This window comes from Beta vulgaris, chromosome 6 (genome assembly GCF_026745355.1).
Source record: "Beta vulgaris subsp. vulgaris cultivar EL10 chromosome 6, EL10.2, whole genome shotgun sequence".
Lineage (NCBI taxonomy): Eukaryota > Viridiplantae > Streptophyta > Magnoliopsida > Caryophyllales > Amaranthaceae > Beta > Beta vulgaris.
In genome coordinates, this window is record NC_079207.1 from 65,040,677 (window position 1) to 65,060,589 (window position 19,913).

The 19,913-nt window shown below is 31.9% G+C and overlaps 1 protein-coding gene and 2 non-coding genes across 3 annotated transcripts; 2 read left to right on the forward strand and 1 right to left on the reverse strand.

Annotated features, from left to right (window-relative positions):
• The first annotated feature begins 9,387 nt into the window (after nucleotides 1–9,387).
• On the forward strand, nucleotides 9,388–9,476 carry LOC125499148 (small nucleolar RNA SNORD36). Its single transcript, XR_007275866.1, has one exon. It is a non-coding gene; the product is annotated as a small nucleolar RNA SNORD36 (small nucleolar RNA).
• A 129-nt stretch (nucleotides 9,477–9,605) lies between these two features.
• On the forward strand, nucleotides 9,606–9,711 carry LOC125499252 (small nucleolar RNA snoR100). The gene has a single exon (XR_007275967.1). It is a non-coding gene; the product is annotated as a small nucleolar RNA snoR100 (small nucleolar RNA).
• Nucleotides 9,712–12,238: 2,527 nt separating this feature from the next.
• LOC104897480 (protein TIFY 9) lies at nucleotides 12,239–18,370 on the reverse strand. The gene is made up of 6 exons (XM_010684365.4): nucleotides 18,129–18,370; nucleotides 17,804–17,948; nucleotides 17,239–17,332; nucleotides 16,941–17,073; nucleotides 16,794–16,851; nucleotides 12,239–12,722 (listed from the first exon to the last, which is right to left on the reverse strand). The coding sequence occupies exons 1-6, from the start codon at nucleotides 18,223–18,225 to the stop codon at nucleotides 12,653–12,655; spliced, it is 597 nt and encodes a 198-aa protein (XP_010682667.2). The 5' UTR covers nucleotides 18,226–18,370; the 3' UTR covers nucleotides 12,239–12,652.
• Between the last annotated feature and the right edge of the window lie 1,543 nt (nucleotides 18,371–19,913).

Sequence of the window (19,913 nt, forward strand, 5' to 3'; positions counted from 1 at the left end):
GCAGTTGAAATAAACTAAGCACATTAATCGATTGTGATCTAAACAAACTTATTTTCAACTTCAGCATCATCCATAAAAAAATCTGAAACATCAAGGCTGGGCATGGATGTAGTGGCTTCATTAACAAAGTTTGCTTCAGCATTTTTTCCTTTGTTTTTTATTGAAGCTTGATATAGATCTACCAAATGTTTGGCAGTACGACATGTGCGGCCCCAGTGCCCAGTCATGCCACATCTATGGCAAGTATCATTTCCTTTATAGGACGTCTGCTCTGATTTCCAGATGATTGTCCCCAATTTTTATCAGAATGTTTAAAATTATTATTTCTTGGGGAAAATCGGCCTCTTCCACGTCCACGCCCTCGGCCACGGTAATTACCACGTCCTCTCCCACGACCGTTGTAATTACCGCGTCCACCACTATGTATAGCATTTGCTTCTGGTGGATTAGAGCTTTCTATAGCATTTATCTCATGAGTGGCTGAAGACCCCGTAGGTCTAAGATTATGATTTTTCAGCAAAAGATCATTATTTTGTTCAGCCACAAGTAGTACTGAGATTAGCTCAGAGTACTTTTTGAAAGCTCTGAACCTGTATTGTTCTGCCAATATGATATTAGAGGCGTGGAAAGTGGAGAGCGTTTTGTTTATCATTTGCTCTTCTGTGATGGGATGATCACAATATCTTAACAATGATACAATTCTAAACAATGTTGAATTGTAATCACTGACCGTTTTAAAATCCTGGAACCTCAGATTGGTCCAGTCATAATGTGCCTTTGGGAGAAGCACATTTTTGTGATGCCCATATCTTTCATTTAGGCTATCCCATAGTTCTTTTGGATCATCCACAAGTAGATATTCACTTTTTAAACTTTCATGTAAATGATGTCTTAGGAGGACTAAGGCTTTTGCCTTTTCTTGTACAGTCGCAATTTTAACTGATGTAGTTGCATCCCCTTGTTGGGTTGTCACATCTTTAATTGTATGTTCCAGTCCTTGGGCCTTTAAATTCATTTGGGCGTCCACCGTCCATTCTAAAAACTTTTGCCCAGATAGATCTAGTATGTTAAATTGTCTTTTCACTAGATCTCCCATTCTTTTGACTACAAATAGGTAAATATTTGAAATTAGTAATGATGATAAATCACATATATATATTATCTCCCCCTGATTTATATTCTTTTTATTCTAGATAAATAATACAAACAAAAAAAATTAAAAATAGCGACAACAATAATGAAGCTAAGCAAAAAAAAAAAGAAAATACCAAAAATAGAAACAAATACAACAAGTGAATAAACAAAAAAAACTTCCTAAAATGCACTTAAAGACAAAAAAAATTGATATTCATGTGCATTTTTCGCCATTCTTCCGGGGGAAATTTTTTTTTTGTCTCCTATTTATGTATTAGGAGATATATCATTAATGCCATGAGGAGGAAAAAGAAACCGGCTATAAGAAATAAGTAGAGTTTTATTTTCCTAAAATCCTCTTCAAAAGAGGAAGATGAGGGTGGAGGACGGTTGTCGTCGGCGTTAAACATGGTGGCCGGAAGGTTGAGGAAGAAGAAAAAAATTTGTGGGTTTAGAGAGAAAAAAATCGGAAGAAGATAAGGGATATGTGGTGAAAATGGGGATGGTAATCCGCTTTTATAGAGGGTTATCCCTAACTGTGCAGTTCATATACAGTTAAAAAATATACAACGCAATAAAATTCTAATATTGACAAATATATATTAGAGCATGCTAGTAAATTGGTAATATAATATATGTAACTATAAATGCAAAAAAAAAGAGATTAGAGACAATAATATATAATAATGTTCTGAATGCTTGTTCCCTGCATACATACGACATTATTGCACATATAAGACATAATAATGCTATCATTTCACTAGGCCGTCCATATAGGGGCAATAAAAAAATTAACCTGTCCATATAGGCGGTTTAAGAGCAGATAAAATAAAATAACGTAAATAAAATGTCCTTGCCCTCCATGAAGGTGGCGTTAAAATTATTTGTTTTTGCGTTAGTAGTATGGTGACGTTTACTACTAGTTTCTTCCTGTTCATCTCTATCTCTTTTATTACTGGGCGGAGGTTGATTTTCAGCTGGTTGTATAGGAGGGTTATTATTGGTGTTGGGAGGGGTTTGTGGGTTTTCTCTGGTATGAGTATTTGTACCTTGTTACGGTTACTGGGTCGGGGCTGTATTACAGTTCCCCTCGCTGGGTTGGTAGTGAATGGCACATTGTTTCGCTCTATCCAAAAATAAATACCCGAGACAGAGACATTGTGTAAAACAATGTTAATCCCTTACTTTGTTGGTCCATGTTCGGGTAGTAAAAGGGTTGGGCTTGGAAAAAAAATTTAAACTTAAAAACAAAATGGATGTAAAAATTTTAAAGATACCTTAAAAAAATTTCCGGTAGAACACTCGTGCTGATAACGTGTTTGAGAAATAGAGAGAGATTATGCAAATATATCAGAGAGTATTGTATTGCATTGATGTGTAGAAACTGATTTCTTACATCGGTATTTATAGGCAAAAAACTTACTGTGTATTTGCATAAATCAACAAATACGGCGAGAAAAAACCTACCATGCATTGAATGCATGGCAGTGGAATTCATTGTGCTCAACAGTGGAATTGGTCATTCCACTGTTTTCACAACAGGTTACTTTTTGTTATTCTTTGTTATCTTTTAATTATGTTATCTTATATAATGATGTATTAGGGGATAATTTATATCTTTTCCTAATCTTAGTTGGATAAGCGTAAATATTAGTTATATTTTATCTAGATTAGTTTATCTTTTTCCCTAAATCTATCTTTTAGTTTTCTAATCCTATTCCAATACTACTTTTCCAACTAGTATAGATAGGGGTCTCCACCCATCATATTCTTCACACCAAATTTGAGAAATAAATCTCTTTTCTCAAGTTTAAACTCTCTCTCCCTCTTAGCCTACCTTTTCTCTTCTTCCTAGTAGTTATTATTTATTCAAGGTGCGTGTATTTGTAGATCTTTAATAATTGTTTTGCAAGTATAGTATCATGTTTTTAGGAAAATATTTTGGATCGAAATACATGTTTTATGAGTTTTATTATGAACTGCATCCGTTTTATATGAACATGTTTGAATGTTTATAAATTTTATTTATGAACTTTGAATTAACTATGTCTTTTATTTAGTATATTTATAAAGTTTGATATTTGAATTTATATTCAAATACTTTAGAATGAGTTTGATCTTTTGATTCATGTTTAAATATTTTAAAAGGAGTGTTTTTGAACTATTATTATTTTTCAAAGGTTAATCCTTGAGCAAGTTATTTTATTTATGCCTTTATATGGCTAAGTTTTAAGAATTATTATTTTTTTTAAAGGAGGATTATTTCAGAAGGATTTTTATTAGATATATGATCTTTTATGATCACAATTTATAAAGAGGTACGGCTTGTTATTTATTAGCAAGAACGGTAGCTATTATATTATTTACCCATGTACTTTTTGTATAAGTCATGTGGACAAGGTAGTTCCCCTCGTAATAGACTCAGTAAGGAATACTAAACTTGAGGGGTGTGCACACTTTAGGCAAGGTACCTAGGCAAGGAAAAAGGATTTTTATCAAGGTTATATATATTTATATTATATAAGTATTATCAAGTATTCAAGAAAGGTTTTTTGAAATTAAATATTTCAAAAGTTTAATCAAATAAAGTGTTTAATATTCCGCATATACATGTACTCCGTATTTTTACTGACACGCTTTTGTTTTGTTTTGTTTTATGGCATTGTCCCTGTGATGACCCTTTTGGTGAGCAGATTTTACAGGTTGATTGATGCATACTTCATATGGGGAGCTAGTGAGGAATCATAATTAGTCAAGGAGTTGTTATTTTAATTTCTTTATTTTCATTGTTATATAGTTGTACAATGAAATTTATATTAATAAAGAGAAGTTATTTAAGTTATTTCCGCTGCATTAGTTTAAGGTTCTGTACTATCCCAAATTTTTATAACTATTTTATAAAATTTATTTTGTTATAATAAGATTTTTATTCTGAAAAATAAAGTAAAATCATAATAAATCAGATTTTTATGAAACTGTTTTATATATTAAATCAGATTTTTTTTATCTTTTAAAAAAAAAAAATTCAAAATCAGAATTTTATCTTTTTTTTAAATCAGATTTTTTTCGTTCAAAAAGAAAGATAGAAGAAAAGAAAATTCTGAAATTTTTAATTAAAACCCTAGATTTACACACATATATATACCCTAAATACCCAAAAAATTCTCACGTAATACACTTTCTTCATCTTTTTGGTAAGTTTAAAATTTCAGATCTAAAATCACCATTGTTGTGTTTCGAAGGTTTCAACAGAAAAAAAACTTTTAAAACCGGATGACTTGGCCGGAGTCCGGCGTCGGTTTTCTTCTTTCTTCTTCCTTCTTCTTTCTTCTTTCTATTTCTTCCTTCCTCTTTCTTATTTCATTTGGCTTTGCGTGCGACGCTTCACAGTATCTCCAAGATTTGATGTTTTTAAAACAAAAAAAAACAAAAGAAAAGAAAGGGTCAAACGTGTGCAGCAAAAAAATCACGTGAAAGGATGATTTGCTGTCACACATTACATGAAAATGGTTTTTCAATAAGTGACAGTACATTTGCAAGTATTTGTTTTTTTCCCAATTATTTTTTTTCTTTTCTCGTTTCTTTTCCTATTTCGGCTATTCAACTCTATCTTGTAAACTTGATCAATTATTTTTCGGGATACTATATCAAGTGACTAACTTTAGGTAATATTATTTGTTGTAGACGGAAACTTCGTTGGAGGCGAATTTTAGTTGATATTTACTTGGGACGCGTGCGAGGTAATTCACAATGTCCATCAACAACTAGAACCCCGTTAGGAATTGTATGTGCTATGTGTAATACATGTGATTATGTGATTCTATGTTTATGATTAGATGTATATTATGTGACAGGAATAGTATAGTACTTTACTATAGTACTATTATCCCTGTGTATAATATATATGTGTCTTACTGGTATTGTTGTTATGAATTTGGATTTTTTTAATGTACCTAGTTATACCATCGTATTAAAATTATAGTAATATTGATAATGTACTTAATGGGTATAACTAGTGTGTTAATGATGTAACGAACGTATTATAAGTTGATATATTGTGACTCTATGAGGCTCTAATGATGGATATATTGGTTACTATGATTTATGGACGTTGATTATTATAATTTTATTAAGTGGCTAAGTTGTGAAAAATATTCATTGAACTGAAGATGTTCTTGTTAATGTTAATGTGATTTTTTGATGTGTCATAACTTTTAAAATTTATTAATCACGTAAAGTGAAACATTATTGAGGGAATAATCCTGTGGACTTGGATCCTCCATAGGTGATGAACAGTACTTAATTTTATTCTGTTACAACTTTTTATTGTCTTCCTCCTAATACTATTGGTGCGCATTGCGGATACCCATTAGATTAGAGAGGGGTGTGCACACTAGGGACGTTCTGCAAAACGATATTGGCCATTGCTCTTAATTTATTGGGTGACGACCCATGTTGAAGTAGGTGGTTACTGGGATTAGTCCCGGCCTACTGACGTTCGATTCCCCTCTAATAATTAAATTTGATGATGTGTGAATCATATAAACTTGGAGTATTTGAATTGATTAAGTGTGTTATATACTTGTCTGTATTACATTATACATGTCTGTTTTATGTTATACTTGTCTGCATTATATTATATTTGTATGTATGTTATAAAAACTATTTTTAAAATATAACTATTATTATTTTACGGGATGGAGTTGTAATTACTTAGCTTTCGCTAATTGTTGTGTTGTTGTTTTCCTTTGTTCTCTTCCTATTTATATTGTGCAGGTTGGTGAAAGGGACTACGTTGCAGGAATGAGTGAATTTATAGTTTTTAAGTTCACCTAGTTTAATAAATGTTATAGTACTGTTATTTGGGATTGTAGTTTTGGATTGGTTTAAATTAGACAACTTAGCTGGTTTATTTTGATACTTTGGTTTTTGAGTTAAATTTTTATTTCTAATAATTAGCCTTACATTTATTTTGAACAATAGATGCGGCGGTAACACCCTAAAGGTTTGGTCAGATATTTTAATGAAAAGACGATGTTTTATAAAATTTGAAACCAATGTTTTGGGGTGTTACAGGTTCAGTTAGTAGTTAGTATTAAAGCTTTTAACGTTATCACGTGGCGGTAATACTCTCAAGTTTCTCAAGGAGTTTTATATTAAAATAAGTTTTCCCAAAGAGAGAAATTTGGGGGTGTTACAGATGTATTTCCCACAGCGTTCGCTTGATGATTCCCTTGCTGTCCACGGCCTTGTGAACGCCCCCTACCGCGTCCACGTCCACTGCCTCCTCGGCGGCCTCTTCCTCTTTCTCTGCTTCTCACTGTCTCATATCCGTGTTTGTCATAGTAATTTTTTTTCGTATGATAATACTTGCCACAGTGGGTACACTGGGGTGGTGGTGACGACTCCTGTTCTTCCTGACTTTGGCCGAAGTGACCTCCTCTGCCCATTCCTGCAACCACGAACTTAGCAGCCATGGCTGCTTCATTATTCTCCTCCTTAATTTTCGTCATGTTCGAATGCCTTTCCTCACTGAGAATCAGTGCATAAGCCCGAGATAAATTTGTAATGGGATCTTCCATTAGCAGATTTGTACGAACATGTCCGTACAGATTCTTGTCAAGACCCATCAGAAACTGATGGACTTTCTCCTCTTCCCGTTCCTTAGCCATTGCAACCGCTGCTCCGCAAGTGCAATTTGGGATTTTGCTATAGTTTGCAAGTTCGTCCCAAATTGTCTTCAGCTTCGTATAATATTCCACCACGTTCAATTTCCCTTGCTTGCAATTCGCAAGGTCTCCTTTTAATTGATGCACCCTTGGTGCATTCCCGGCTGAATACCTACTTTGCAATTCTTCCCATACTTCTGAAACGGTCTGCTCAAAAACAATACTTGGATGTAATTTGAAATTAATTACATTCCGCAACCATGCCTTCAACATGGCATTGCACTGTCTCCAAGCCACTGACTCAACGTCCTCTTCTTCGTTTGCAACAAATGGCTTTTTAACCTTTCCTTTAATAAAACCCAACTTATTTTTCGCATCCAAACCATTGCGCACCGCGGGTGCCCATAGATCGTAATTGTCTCCATTAAAAATGATTTGTGTCAACATAAGATTTGGACTGTCGGAGGGATGAAGGTAAAGAGGAGAATTGGTAGGAATAGTTTTGATCTTCATGCCCTTGTCTTCATCTCCTGGCATGACTCTTTGATAATTGAGAATTTTAATTTTGTTATGTTTTGTGATATTCAACCTAAGCTCTATAATACCATAAAGAAGCGTAAAATTGAAAGAATAATGATGAAACATTCATTCAATTCATTACTAAGCAAAACACCATAACTACATATACATTGACAACCTAATGTATAACCATATCAAAAAAATAGGAAACTAACTCCTACAAAACCACCTAGGATATTGACTCAATATACACCTACTATATTTACATTATACTTCATATAATATCAAATCAGATTCGATATTATTGATATCAATTTCACAATGAGTTTATCTTGTAAGAGACCGCCTACTTTTAAATTAAAATTAGGCAATGGTAAGCCCAATATTAGAAAGAGAATTAGCCCAATAGTGATTAAGTAAAATTCTTTCGGTGACTAGTTTAATTCATTCAGTGACCATGTCTACTTTTATATTAAAATTAGACCGTCTCTTTCAATAATTTTTGTTTCACAATAGTGAACTTTATTTTTAAAGGGTCATTTACAATTGTTGTTAGTTTTCAAACTTTGGTTTTAAAAATATAAAAGTAGCATATAGGTGGTGTATAACATTTATCATATTGTGTATTATGACTCTACGAGTATAAGATACCCAAGCCTATCTTCCTGCTCACCGCTAATTTGGAGGATTCAATGAGAAAATTCGTATTATGGAAAGAATTGTAAATTAAATGAACAAGAAATAGTCATGGTTGCAGCAACACTGATGCACATGGTATACCAAAATGTATGGTAAATGCACACTCTAAATGGAATAATGAACTCAAAATCAATCATATTAATCCTAATAATTATGAAAATTCACAATAGAATACTGAAAACTAAACACTTCACAATGTGATAATACGTGAGGAAAACTTCGCGCTCTAACTAAGCTAGAAGATCATCTAACAGTAGCGCTTTAACACACGCCTAGGGATGTTCATGTGTGGTTAATTGTCCCGAAACAATATTTCGGTTCGATGACTGAAAGTACCGATTCACTCTTTGGTGAACCGTAACTATAGTCATTTAGACCGATTTATCTGTTAACCATTAACCGTCATTTAAGTTATACTATTACATTTTACTTAATATACACATATATATATTAAATTTTTTCAGTGCATATATTTTAATATTATATATACTCTAATATAAAATGTATTATAAAGTGGATAATAAATCCATTGGAAAACATAACTAACACTAAAAATTCACTTCATTTTCTAATTATAGTGTTTATATTATTACTAGAGTTTTCAAATAATTAAATACTTCCTCTAATTGTTGTAAGTTGTAACTTAGCAACAAATATTATAATTAATGTAATTATTTGAAAATGTTTCACAACAATTAATTAGAGAAAATTTTTTAGTATTTCGGTTAACCGTTCACTTAGAAATCATAACCGTACCGTTTTAACCGTTAATTCTTTTGGTTCGATAACCGTACCGTTATTTTTTTTTCCCTGTACGACAACCATCCATTTAGACCGATTTTACAGTATTTCGATCCGATATTTCGGTTTTGTTTTTTTTTTAACACTCCCACGCCCACTACATTACAAACAAATTAAAAAAAACTAATGACATGGGTTTCGAGTTTGGACTCAATTTTGTGTTTCGTTTAGCAACAGCCCACATAATAGGCGTAATAACTACACTAGTTTACCCAGCAACAAACAGCACGGCTTAAATATAGCGCGGCCCATTCAATCTCTCTCCCTCTTTTACATCTAGGGTTTTCTTTATCTTCCTTTAAATTGAGACGCTTTTTTTGTTTTCCTCACTCATTCACTATTTCATCTGCAAATCTTTGATCTTTCATATTCACTTTTCCGTTCTCTTTAATATATTTCTACTCGTTTTGATTTCAAATTTATGAATTTTTTATATTCACTTCTCCATTCTCTCTAATATATTTCTACTTGTTTTGATTCCCAATTTTTGATTTTTTTTTGGTTTCATTCACCAATTTTTTTTTTATGAGTATTAATTTTTCCAACTTTTTTTTTGCGAATTTGTGAGCAGATGATGAAAGAAATGAAACAACTACTGCTGAAATTAAATTGCATGATGTTTCAAAATTTCGAGCTTTTTAAAACTGATGCTCAAAAGTTAAATCTTTAAGATTTATGATCTTATATTAAAATTAGTAGTATGATTCTGTAGTTTGTATTTATTATCTGTGTAATTAATTATGAAACTGTGTACAATAAGCCGATGCTCTGGATTAAAAAATATAATGAAGGAAGCATGGTAATGTACACAGAGATTGATAATTTAGGTCAACATGTCTGCTCCCTTGGATTTAATTCATGATATGGGGGCCTGGTTAAACCTACATTTTTTTTTCTAATTTTTCAATTATTTGATTTTGATCTTGATTTAATTTACAATGATTTCTAACTATAAAGTGTTTTATAAAATAGAAAGAAGATCTTATGCTTCGGTTACAGAGTGATTATGCTTCGGTTATGGAGTGATTACATATATACAAATTGCGCAAAAAGTGAAATACAAGGAAGTGAATTGAGATGCTCTACACAAATAGACTGTGTGGTGAACAAACTATTGGGACTAATTTCGTTGAGAATTTTTACATGACCTATGTTTGGTAGGCAGTGTTAAAAAAGATGCTAGAACAAAAAAATATTGATGATTTTCTAGAAAAGAATTTGAACACCCAATATTCCAATTATTTCTCCTTATGGTGTTGAAATTTTTATAAAAGACTGGTTTTTTTTAGTTGCACATTTCCTTTTTCATGATTTACGAGACATAAACATGTATGAAAAAATGAAAAATACAAATCTAGACTAATCAAACAAGATTTAAGATTCAACATAAACTTAGATTATAAAGTGACTAGATTAATATTTTTTCGTCTCAAAATATAGTTTCTATTTTTATTTTAGGAGTCAAATTTTAAAAACTGTGACCAAATATTCTTATTAATGTATAAAAAAAACATGAGAGATTTTGTTAGATTTGTAAATTTGTAATATTAATTTTTTATATTTTTTATTAACAAAAAATAGAAGATGTCGTAGGTTAAAGATAGTCTTGGATATTGTGCAAAATAAAATAAGAACTATATTTTAGGACGGAGGGAGTAACAAATAGAGCCAGTAGAAATTAGAGAAACATAGGAAGGAGTTAAAAACTCCAATGCACTTTGTCCTTTGATATTATTTAAACCCTATCCTATGATGTGCGTAAGTGACCTAATCCAACCCAAAAAATCATTGCATTTAGGGTTCAATTTAGATGGGCCTAATTGGACTTGGTATTTAAAGTTTTTTAGACTTGAAAATTGAGTTCACGTTTAAACATTTCTTAGACTAAGATATGATGCCCGAGATTGCAAAAAATTAAGCAAAGTTGGAGGCCAAGATTTGGGAATCAAGTTTATTGGCCCATTCAAGAGCAAGGCCTACCAGCAATACAAATAATTAGAAAACACTATCTCTATTCACAATAGTTGCACCATTTGACATTTGATATTTAGGAACCAATTTTGTTAACACGTGATATTAACATTTAAAAAAGTGTTTTGACAAACGAAAAAAGCAAACGTTGCAACTATTTTGAAACGAAGAAAGTAAGTATACAATTAAGATTTAACGGAAACTACAGCCTAAAATGAGACAATTTGTGATCTTAGATCATCAATAATTCAATATCATATGGTTTAGATGCTTTCAATGTTATATACTACCTCCGTTTCTTTTTAATTGTTACACTTACACTTTTCACGCATGTCGATGCACTACTTTGAGCCTTTATATCTCTAATTTTGTATTTGTAAAAAATATAAAAACTACATATTAATAAAATACATACTAATACGAATCTAACAAGATCCCACATGACTATGTTTTTATTCACGTATAAATCACAAACGAGGGTCAAAGTGCAATTTGTGAATAGTGTAAAATGTCAAAGTGTAACAATTAAAAAGAAACGGAGGTAGTATATCTATTTAACTTTACAAACTGGTTTCCAAATTCTCTATTTTTAAATTAATTGTAAAAACTTTTTACCGGTTGCATTTACTTTTCCTCTTAAAAGCAAATTCGACATTATCCAACTTACTTTTGTTGAGCTCTTAATAACTGAGTCATTTCTTGTGCAACGAGTGATTAGGCTATGTTCTATTCAATCGATTTTAGAAATATAAGATTTTATAAGATAAAATCAGATAAGATAATATATAATAAGATGTTAGACATACCTAATAAACTATCTTATAAGATATGATAAGATTTTATAAAATCTTATAAAATAAGATAAGACAAAAATTTACATGAATAATCCCAACTTTCACCAGCCTTCTAAAAATAATCCCAACTTTGGATTATTTTAGAATAATCCCTACTTTATGAAGTACCTCCTCAAAATAATCCAACCTATTAATTTTCTATATATTATAGACCTAAAACAGATTAGTGTAGGTAAGAAAAGTGATACTTTGGTTTATTTTGAGAAGATTCCCTCAAAGTTAGGATTATTTTGAAATAATCCGAAATTGGGATTATTTTGAGAAGACAGCTGAAAGTTGGGATTATTCACAAGGGTTAAAATTACTCAAACCCATGATTCCAATGAATGAAATATCTCATACTGTATAATCACAAATTCACAGGGCAGGGAGAATGAAACTTGTTTGTCTGACTGTCTCCACTCCCCCAATATATCCAGCAACAGAAGAGTACACAAATGAAGAAAAAAACCTCATAGTAATTAATATCAATGGTATATAAAACAATAAACTACTATAGAAGAAGAAGACTAGTACTTCATCACGGAAGACTAATTAGATGCAAAAGATAAATACAATGTCAACCAAACTTGGTTGGTGGAGATTGGAGAATGAAGAAGAACAAGTCAAATTAAACGTGACTGAAATCTTTATTTAATTTAACGTAACAAACAAAAGAAATAAAGGATATAATTATATAAAATAATAAGCACCCTCTTCATTGCTTTATGAACCACTCCATGCTAGACATATATAAAGAGTATTTTCTTTAATGATTTGTCGTTGGTCGGTGTGGTCTACACCCTAGAAGCTTCATTTTTCAACCATATAGTAATTTATATACGACAAATCAAAACGTGCAAAATTCCCATAGGAAAGAGGCACGAAATATGGAAGAAACTTTATACAAAAAGAGAACAAGACTAATATACTATAAAGAATACTACTAGATAGAACAACAATAATAAAGAGGGTGGTAATAAACATAATTAATTTAACGTTTGTTTGTTAGTTTGATAACGTTAATTAGGTCCTTTGTAGGTGGAGGAAGGAAGCAACGTGGTCCATGCTTGTATATGGTGATACTGATATCAACCTGCATACAACAACCAACAACCAATACCACCACGTCGTTAGTTGGTTCCAAATTGAAAAATAACTATTGATGAAAATTGTATAATTGATGTTTTAAATTATCTTTTATGTATGGGATTATATTATGATAGATGACGATGTATGATAATTTATTAATAACAATAATCTCCTTGGTCCTTTCAAAAGAAAAAATCGCAAGGAAGATTGGAGTATTATGTTAATATATACTCTTATTCAACAAAAAAAAATGTTATTATTTCTAAGTTCTTGTTTTGGGTGTATAGAACTATGTGGAAAATAGTACTGATGTTTTCCATGAACAAAAATGATATTGATTTTTCTCAAAAAAAAAGATAGGTTTATATAAAACCGTTTAAACAGGTTTAGATGAACTAAAAAGTAAGTGGCCTTATAGATCATCAGTATATGTATAAATCTCACTCGGCTGATATGTTGTCGATAAATCAGAACCTCTTATTGAGTATAATACATTGTATTTATGATTATATATTATTTTGGATTTATCACAGATATGCCACTTGATGTAATACTATATTTATATTAAAAAGATCAGTTGTGTTACTTAACCCAATAACATCATAATATATTCAACTAATTACTTTGTATTTCGATGTTTCTATTTGCTTATTTAATACACTTTTCAGTGTAGCATTATTAATGATGTGAAGTATTTTAATACGAATATAGCAAGATATCGTTGTCTCAATATATAAGAGTGTATGTGACACGTATTTTTTTTTTTATTATTTTTGTTTTAGTATAATGTAATAGTTTTTTTTATCCATATTAGATACAAAGGTAGTAGAAAAAAAAGAAGGGAGGATTCAAACATGTGACCTATCGTTTCTGAACTTCTAAACATCGCCCAACAATTACTTAAAATCGCCCAAAAAAAACAATGAAATTACATTTATAACCTTCCTCATTTTTTTCTTAAATAAACACCATCCACCTCACCTCCTGCCTGCCTGGCTGCTGCCACCACCACCACCACCATCTCCCTCACCTCCTGCCTTCCACCACCACCCACGCACCTCACTCCACCACCCTCACCTCCATTGAAATTACCCCTCTCTCCTTCACTGTTTATGTACCACCACCACCACCCTCACCTCCACTTCGCGTGACGTCGCACACCACCACCCTCACCCTCACCTCCACTTCGCGTGACGTCGCACACCAGCACCACCGTCGCATTACGTTGCACACAACCACATTTGCGTCGAAATTTTTTTTACAGGAGAACGTCCCGCCAGGACGTTCAGCCCATGGGGCGATCGTCCGGCCAGGACGTTCTGCCCATGGGGTGAACGTCCTCACCGGACGATCGCCCCATGGGCTGAACGTCCTGGCCGGACGATCGCCCCATGGGCTGAACGTCCTGGCGGGACGTTCTCCTGTAAAAAAAATTTCGATGCAAGCAAAGCTGGCTGCGGTCGAGGTTGACGGTGGTAGTGGGAAGATAGGTGGTGGTGGGGTGGTGGGTGGTGGGTGGTGGGAAAAAGAGAAGGTGAATGGCAGTGATTACTGAACTTCACATTCTAAATCACAACTATATCAACCAAAACAAGAGTAATTCAAAAATATATAATTGCGAAATCAACGAACATGTGAAAAGCAGATTGACCAACAAAATCATAATGTTGTTTCAATTGAACGGAGGTAGAAGCTCGAACGAAATAATAAAATCAAAGTGAGAAAGATGCAAATTTCGAGCAATAATTTGAGTTGAGTTAACTCGGAATCTCATTATCTCAGTAAGCATGGTGGAAAACTCAGTGTTGAGTTAACTCGTCGGCAAACGCAATGCGATGGTGAACCTGAAAAGAGGAATCTCATTATCTCAGTAAGCATGGATGTACATCATACCGTCGCGTGGAAATCTCATTATACCGTCGCAGGGTGGTGGGTAGTGTAGAAAAGAGGAAAGGGTAGATTGGGCTATAAAAATATATTTTGGGCGATTTTAAGTATTTTATGGGCGATGTTTAACAAACCCCCTATCGTTTACATCACCTCAATTTTAACCATTAGGTCAAGACATTCTTCGTAGTATAATATAATAGTAGTAGATGTTAGAAGTAGATGAGAAAGAGGTTACACGGATATCACGGAAGGGGAGAGGAAGAAGACCCACTCAACCAAACAGACAAAGATGTTTGGAGAAAGTTGTCAATTCACATAAAGATAATCAGATGATACTTCCAGGAAAGAATGCAAATAATGTCCCCCAAACACTAAAAACGTGTATACCTTCCACTTCCAGAATTAAAGTACATCACATGATATCGTTGCCAATCTTGCCATGTGAAAGTCTAAACTAGTAAAAATGTACTCCTTCACGAGTCAATCATCAATGCAATTTAGGGGGCCATTGCATATTACTTGCTAACATACGTCAATGGTCTCAAGTCTATTATTATGTGCCCATCTTGGTGGAAAATGGTTATTGTCGTAGACATCGTTTGGTTCAAAGATATCGAAAGAAAAGAAAATGAAGGGGTTGAACCAAACAAAAAAGAAGTGATGAATTCGGTAATTGATTTTGTTTCTTGGATCCCACAATAGCGAACCAAACAACTCCTTAGAAAAATACTAAACATGTGATTTGCTGATTCAGTTGTTCCAAATTAGCCTTCACTTATTACTAATTGAATGTTCTATAAATAATCACAAACTTCACGTATACAATTACAATTTTTTTTTTTCACATTTGAAGTATGCAATTTATTATCCTTTTACCTTTATTGAAATGATCTTTTGTACCTTTTGTGGTTTTTTTTTCTTGCGTAAATTATCAATGCTTGTCTTAATTGTTTTTCAAAATTGTAAAAGATAAATCCTTGAATAATAGTATGCAGACATATTTGTGAATGTCATAGCCTTTTATAATGAATAATGCATATCTTATTTCCCCTTTTCCGAAAACCATTTTTTCGAGGGGAATTTTAGAGACAAATTCTTTTGAGGGGAATTTTAGAGAACCATTTAAAACAATTGGACAACTACTTCTAAATTCGTACCCTTTTTGTGTCAAGTAGTTGAAGGTTTCAACTTTTCAAGCATGTTTATCATCTTTTCTTTTGTGAGGGATCCTCTTAGTCTAAGATATCGTTCTCACAAGAGTCTTATTAATCGCAAAGGTCTTTAAAGTCCAACATTCAAAGCAAATGCATGACTCATTAACTGACCGATGTTCTTAGTCTCATGATACTTGCGGAAAATTCAATCTGGGGTGTCAAAATTACTTCTTTTACCTTGTCATGGTTACACTTAAAATTCATTCCCATTACCGCAATTTATTAACGACTACCAAACAGATCGTAAGAGATAGAAAGAAATAGATCCATCCCATTAATCATAAGGTACTATGGCAAATAAGTTATCGTACATGAGTCCAATACATTTCCTACTCCATCCTCTCCTATATTCCTTGTTTCGAGTCCGAAACAATCACGTAATTCACACCATGTTCCACTCTTCAAGATTAATAGATATTGTCTCTCTTATAATTCTTTACTAAAACATTGAAGGGGAGTTTCTCAATAACTAATCTCAATTTTAACTTATGTGTATCCTATGCAGATAATTAGTTAGACGCATGTGATCGTAAAAATTAAGTCTTTTCTTACGTCTTGCAACAACTCTAAATTAGGTTCAAAAGTGACTTATAACAACTACTCTTGTAAACCCGACCAATAGAGTAGAGAGTTAGATAAATGTATACAAAAGACATGTGGAACTCTTAACTTCTAATTAACTTATAACAACTACTTATTATGTACGGAATGAAAGACTTTGTTTTTTTTAAAAAAAAAAACAGCACGTGGAATGTGTAGTTCGTATAATTAAATTATTGTTGTTAATAATGACTAATCATGCGATAATTACTGAAATTAACTTATAACTTGAAATCGGGCGACATCAATTGGCATGCTTTGCTATGACATTTCTAATTAACTTAATTAAACACTAATTTAAGAAAAAATTATGGAATAAACCATCCTAAAAGGGGAGATTTTAACAATTCCATAAGAAGATAATAAATTACCTCTCTTTGCGCTTCTCAAAGAACCTTTGAAGTGATTTTTTACGTTTAATAGGCATATCTACATAAATGCAAAAAAATCATGTTATGAAAGAAGCTATTTGCAAATAACAGCTTTAATTGTTAAATCAAATTAAACTTACTACTAACCCCCATCATTAAGTGGCCCAAAGATATTCATACTGTCAGTAGTTTCGGAGTTAAAACAGGAATCATCCACGATTTGGCCATCATTACCAGAGATATTATTCTTTTCCATTGCATACTTGATTATGTACTCAACCTGTTGATCATCAACTAAATTAATTATTTCCTTACTAAACAGCTTATTATAGCGCAATTTAGATCCTACACACGAGAGTATACTTCGAGTAAACAGATTATACGTGTTCTTTAATTATTATCTACGAAACGATAACAACAACAATAACAATAACAATAACAAAACCTTGTCTTGGGGAAGATCAAAAACTGAGACTGTCCCATTGTAGAATATGGTCATGGGAGGAGTATCTCCTGCTTCTTTCTCCATGCTTCCTTGCCTGTTTTATAATATAGATTAGTTAAATCATTGAAAAATATTATATTCATATTTAATTCATTCATAAACTATTTTTTTAAAAAAAATTAAAAGTTAAACTTTTATAATGCTTATAATTTTTGAATGTCCACCTGTTCTAAAAAATAAGTAAATAATAAGTGAAGCGCTTATCTCGAAAAACTCTCACATGCATAACATAAACGAGCATAGTATTTCACTCATTTCAGAATAGACGATTTTTTTTCCATTTGATTGTTCTATCCACGTTCAGTTACTTTACTCATTTGATTTAGCACGGCAATATTAAAATAAAGCACAGATTGTAAGATTAAAAGTTCTTAAAAAATCAATTATATTATAATGGATATAGAATTTGACCATTTAATTTTTCTACAATTTTCTCTAAATTCAACTTTAGAAGTTGAAGAAAAGTATATACTTATACTCCCTAAAAAAAAGGAAGAAAAAAAACCTGGAATATGGATGAGGATGAAAGATGGGCAGTTGAGAAACTCCAACACGAGGAGTTCCAGGGAGAGTAGCATTTTCTGGTGTACTATACTTACTAGCTGATGCAAGTACACTTTTCACAATCTCTGGATTCATCTTTGAAATTCCTGTTGATATAATATAGTTATTATTTACTTTATAATAAAACATAGTAAAATCATTCAAAAAGAGTATAAAATATTATTTTATTTTATTTCTCTCGAGAGAAAGTTATCCTATGATCAACGTTAATAAATAAATAATATCGGGATTAGTAAAGAGATAGTTTCGAGAAAGAATAATCTTACCACGGAAACTTTGACGGCGATCAAGGCGAGATTGAGGTTGAGGTTGAGGAGTAGGAACCAATCCAAAGAAGTCGAGTTCAACGTGAGATTTTGCCATAGCGGGAATTAATGCGTTACGTTTAGAGTGGTGTGTTTGTCGTGAAATAATATAACTGCATAAGAAGAAAATAGAAGAATATGTAAACAAGAGAATGAATCAACCTATTAATATAAAGAAGTTGAAAAGAAAGAGTTGGTTTATATAGTGTATGTAGTATGTACTTTGGAGTGAGAAAAGGAAGGGAGGAGACAAGAAGTTGAGAAGTGGGGTTTTAATTCAATCACGTTCACGGTGTTCACGAGATACAATAGGGACTACCTATAGGGGTAGAAGTGGTAAAGTGCGTGAAAGAGCTCTAATTCTATCTTTATTTTATATTTTTATATTATTTGTGCGGGGTTGTAATAGATGTTAATATTTCACTTATTATTTTACTTTAAAATTGCAAAAGATCGTTAAACCTCATTGTAGAAGACCGTATCAGACAGCTATATGAGAGATTATGGTTTTTGGAAGTGTTAGATGACTTAGATTTTCTCACGATCGTGGTTTTGTCATATTAAGATTATATTTATTTCAATTTGATTTGTACTCCCTCCATCCCTAAATAGAGTGTCAATTACTTTTAACCACAAGTATTAAGAAGAAATCATGTATAGGACCTTATTTGTATTGAATCATGATTAAATATAGAAGAAGTTGGTACATTTTTTTTTATAAATTGTTCATTAAGGAGCGAGAGAGAATGTGAATATTATAAAAGTTGAAAGCAAAATAATATTTTAATTTGTGGATTCATACCAAATAAGGAAATGAGAAATCTATTTGAGACAAGCATAAATGAAAAAATGGACATTCTATTTAATTAGGAACGGAGAGACTATTGTTGAATTTGAGCATGGTAAATATCTTATGACTTTTAAATGAATGAATGAGAATTTTAATTAAAAAAAAGATTATTTCATCATACTTTATGGTAAGATAAGAATTACTATGACTTATGAAGTTGAAATAACCTATATAAGGTAGACAATGAACTTTTGTTTATAAGTGATCCATTTGATTTAGGGTGCGTTCTCTTAACTTGAAAAAATATAAACTTATTTGAACTGAACTTATAAGACTTGATTGACCCTTATTGGAACTTATTTTTGATCTTGTGTTAGACCTGATTAGACTTGATATGAACTTATTGGACTTGAAACTTATTTTTTAAGTCGCAGAGAACACACTCTTATATATACTCCCTCCGTTTCATTTTAATGGTTACACTTTGATATTTCACACTATTCACAAATTTCACTTTGACCATCATTTGTGATTTATACGCGGATGAAAATATAGTCATGTGAGATCTTGTTAGATTCATCATAACATGTATTTTTTTAATGAGTTTGTCTTGTAAGAGACCGTCTACTTTTAAATTAAAATTACGCAATAATAAGTCCAATTTTAAAAAGAGAACTAGTCCAATAGTGATTAGTTTAATTTATTCCGGTGATTAGTTTAATTCACTTAGTAACTAGGTCTACTTTTATACTAAAACTACACCGTCTCTTTTAATAATTTTTGTTTATTAATATGTACTTTTTGTAATTTTTACAAATATAAAACTAAAAATATATGTCCTCAAAATTTTGCATTGACATGCGTGAAAAGTATAAATGTCTAGATTAAAATGAAACGGATGGAGTAGTAGGTTATCTTTTAGGGTGACAAGTGAAAAATCATTATCATAACTTTAT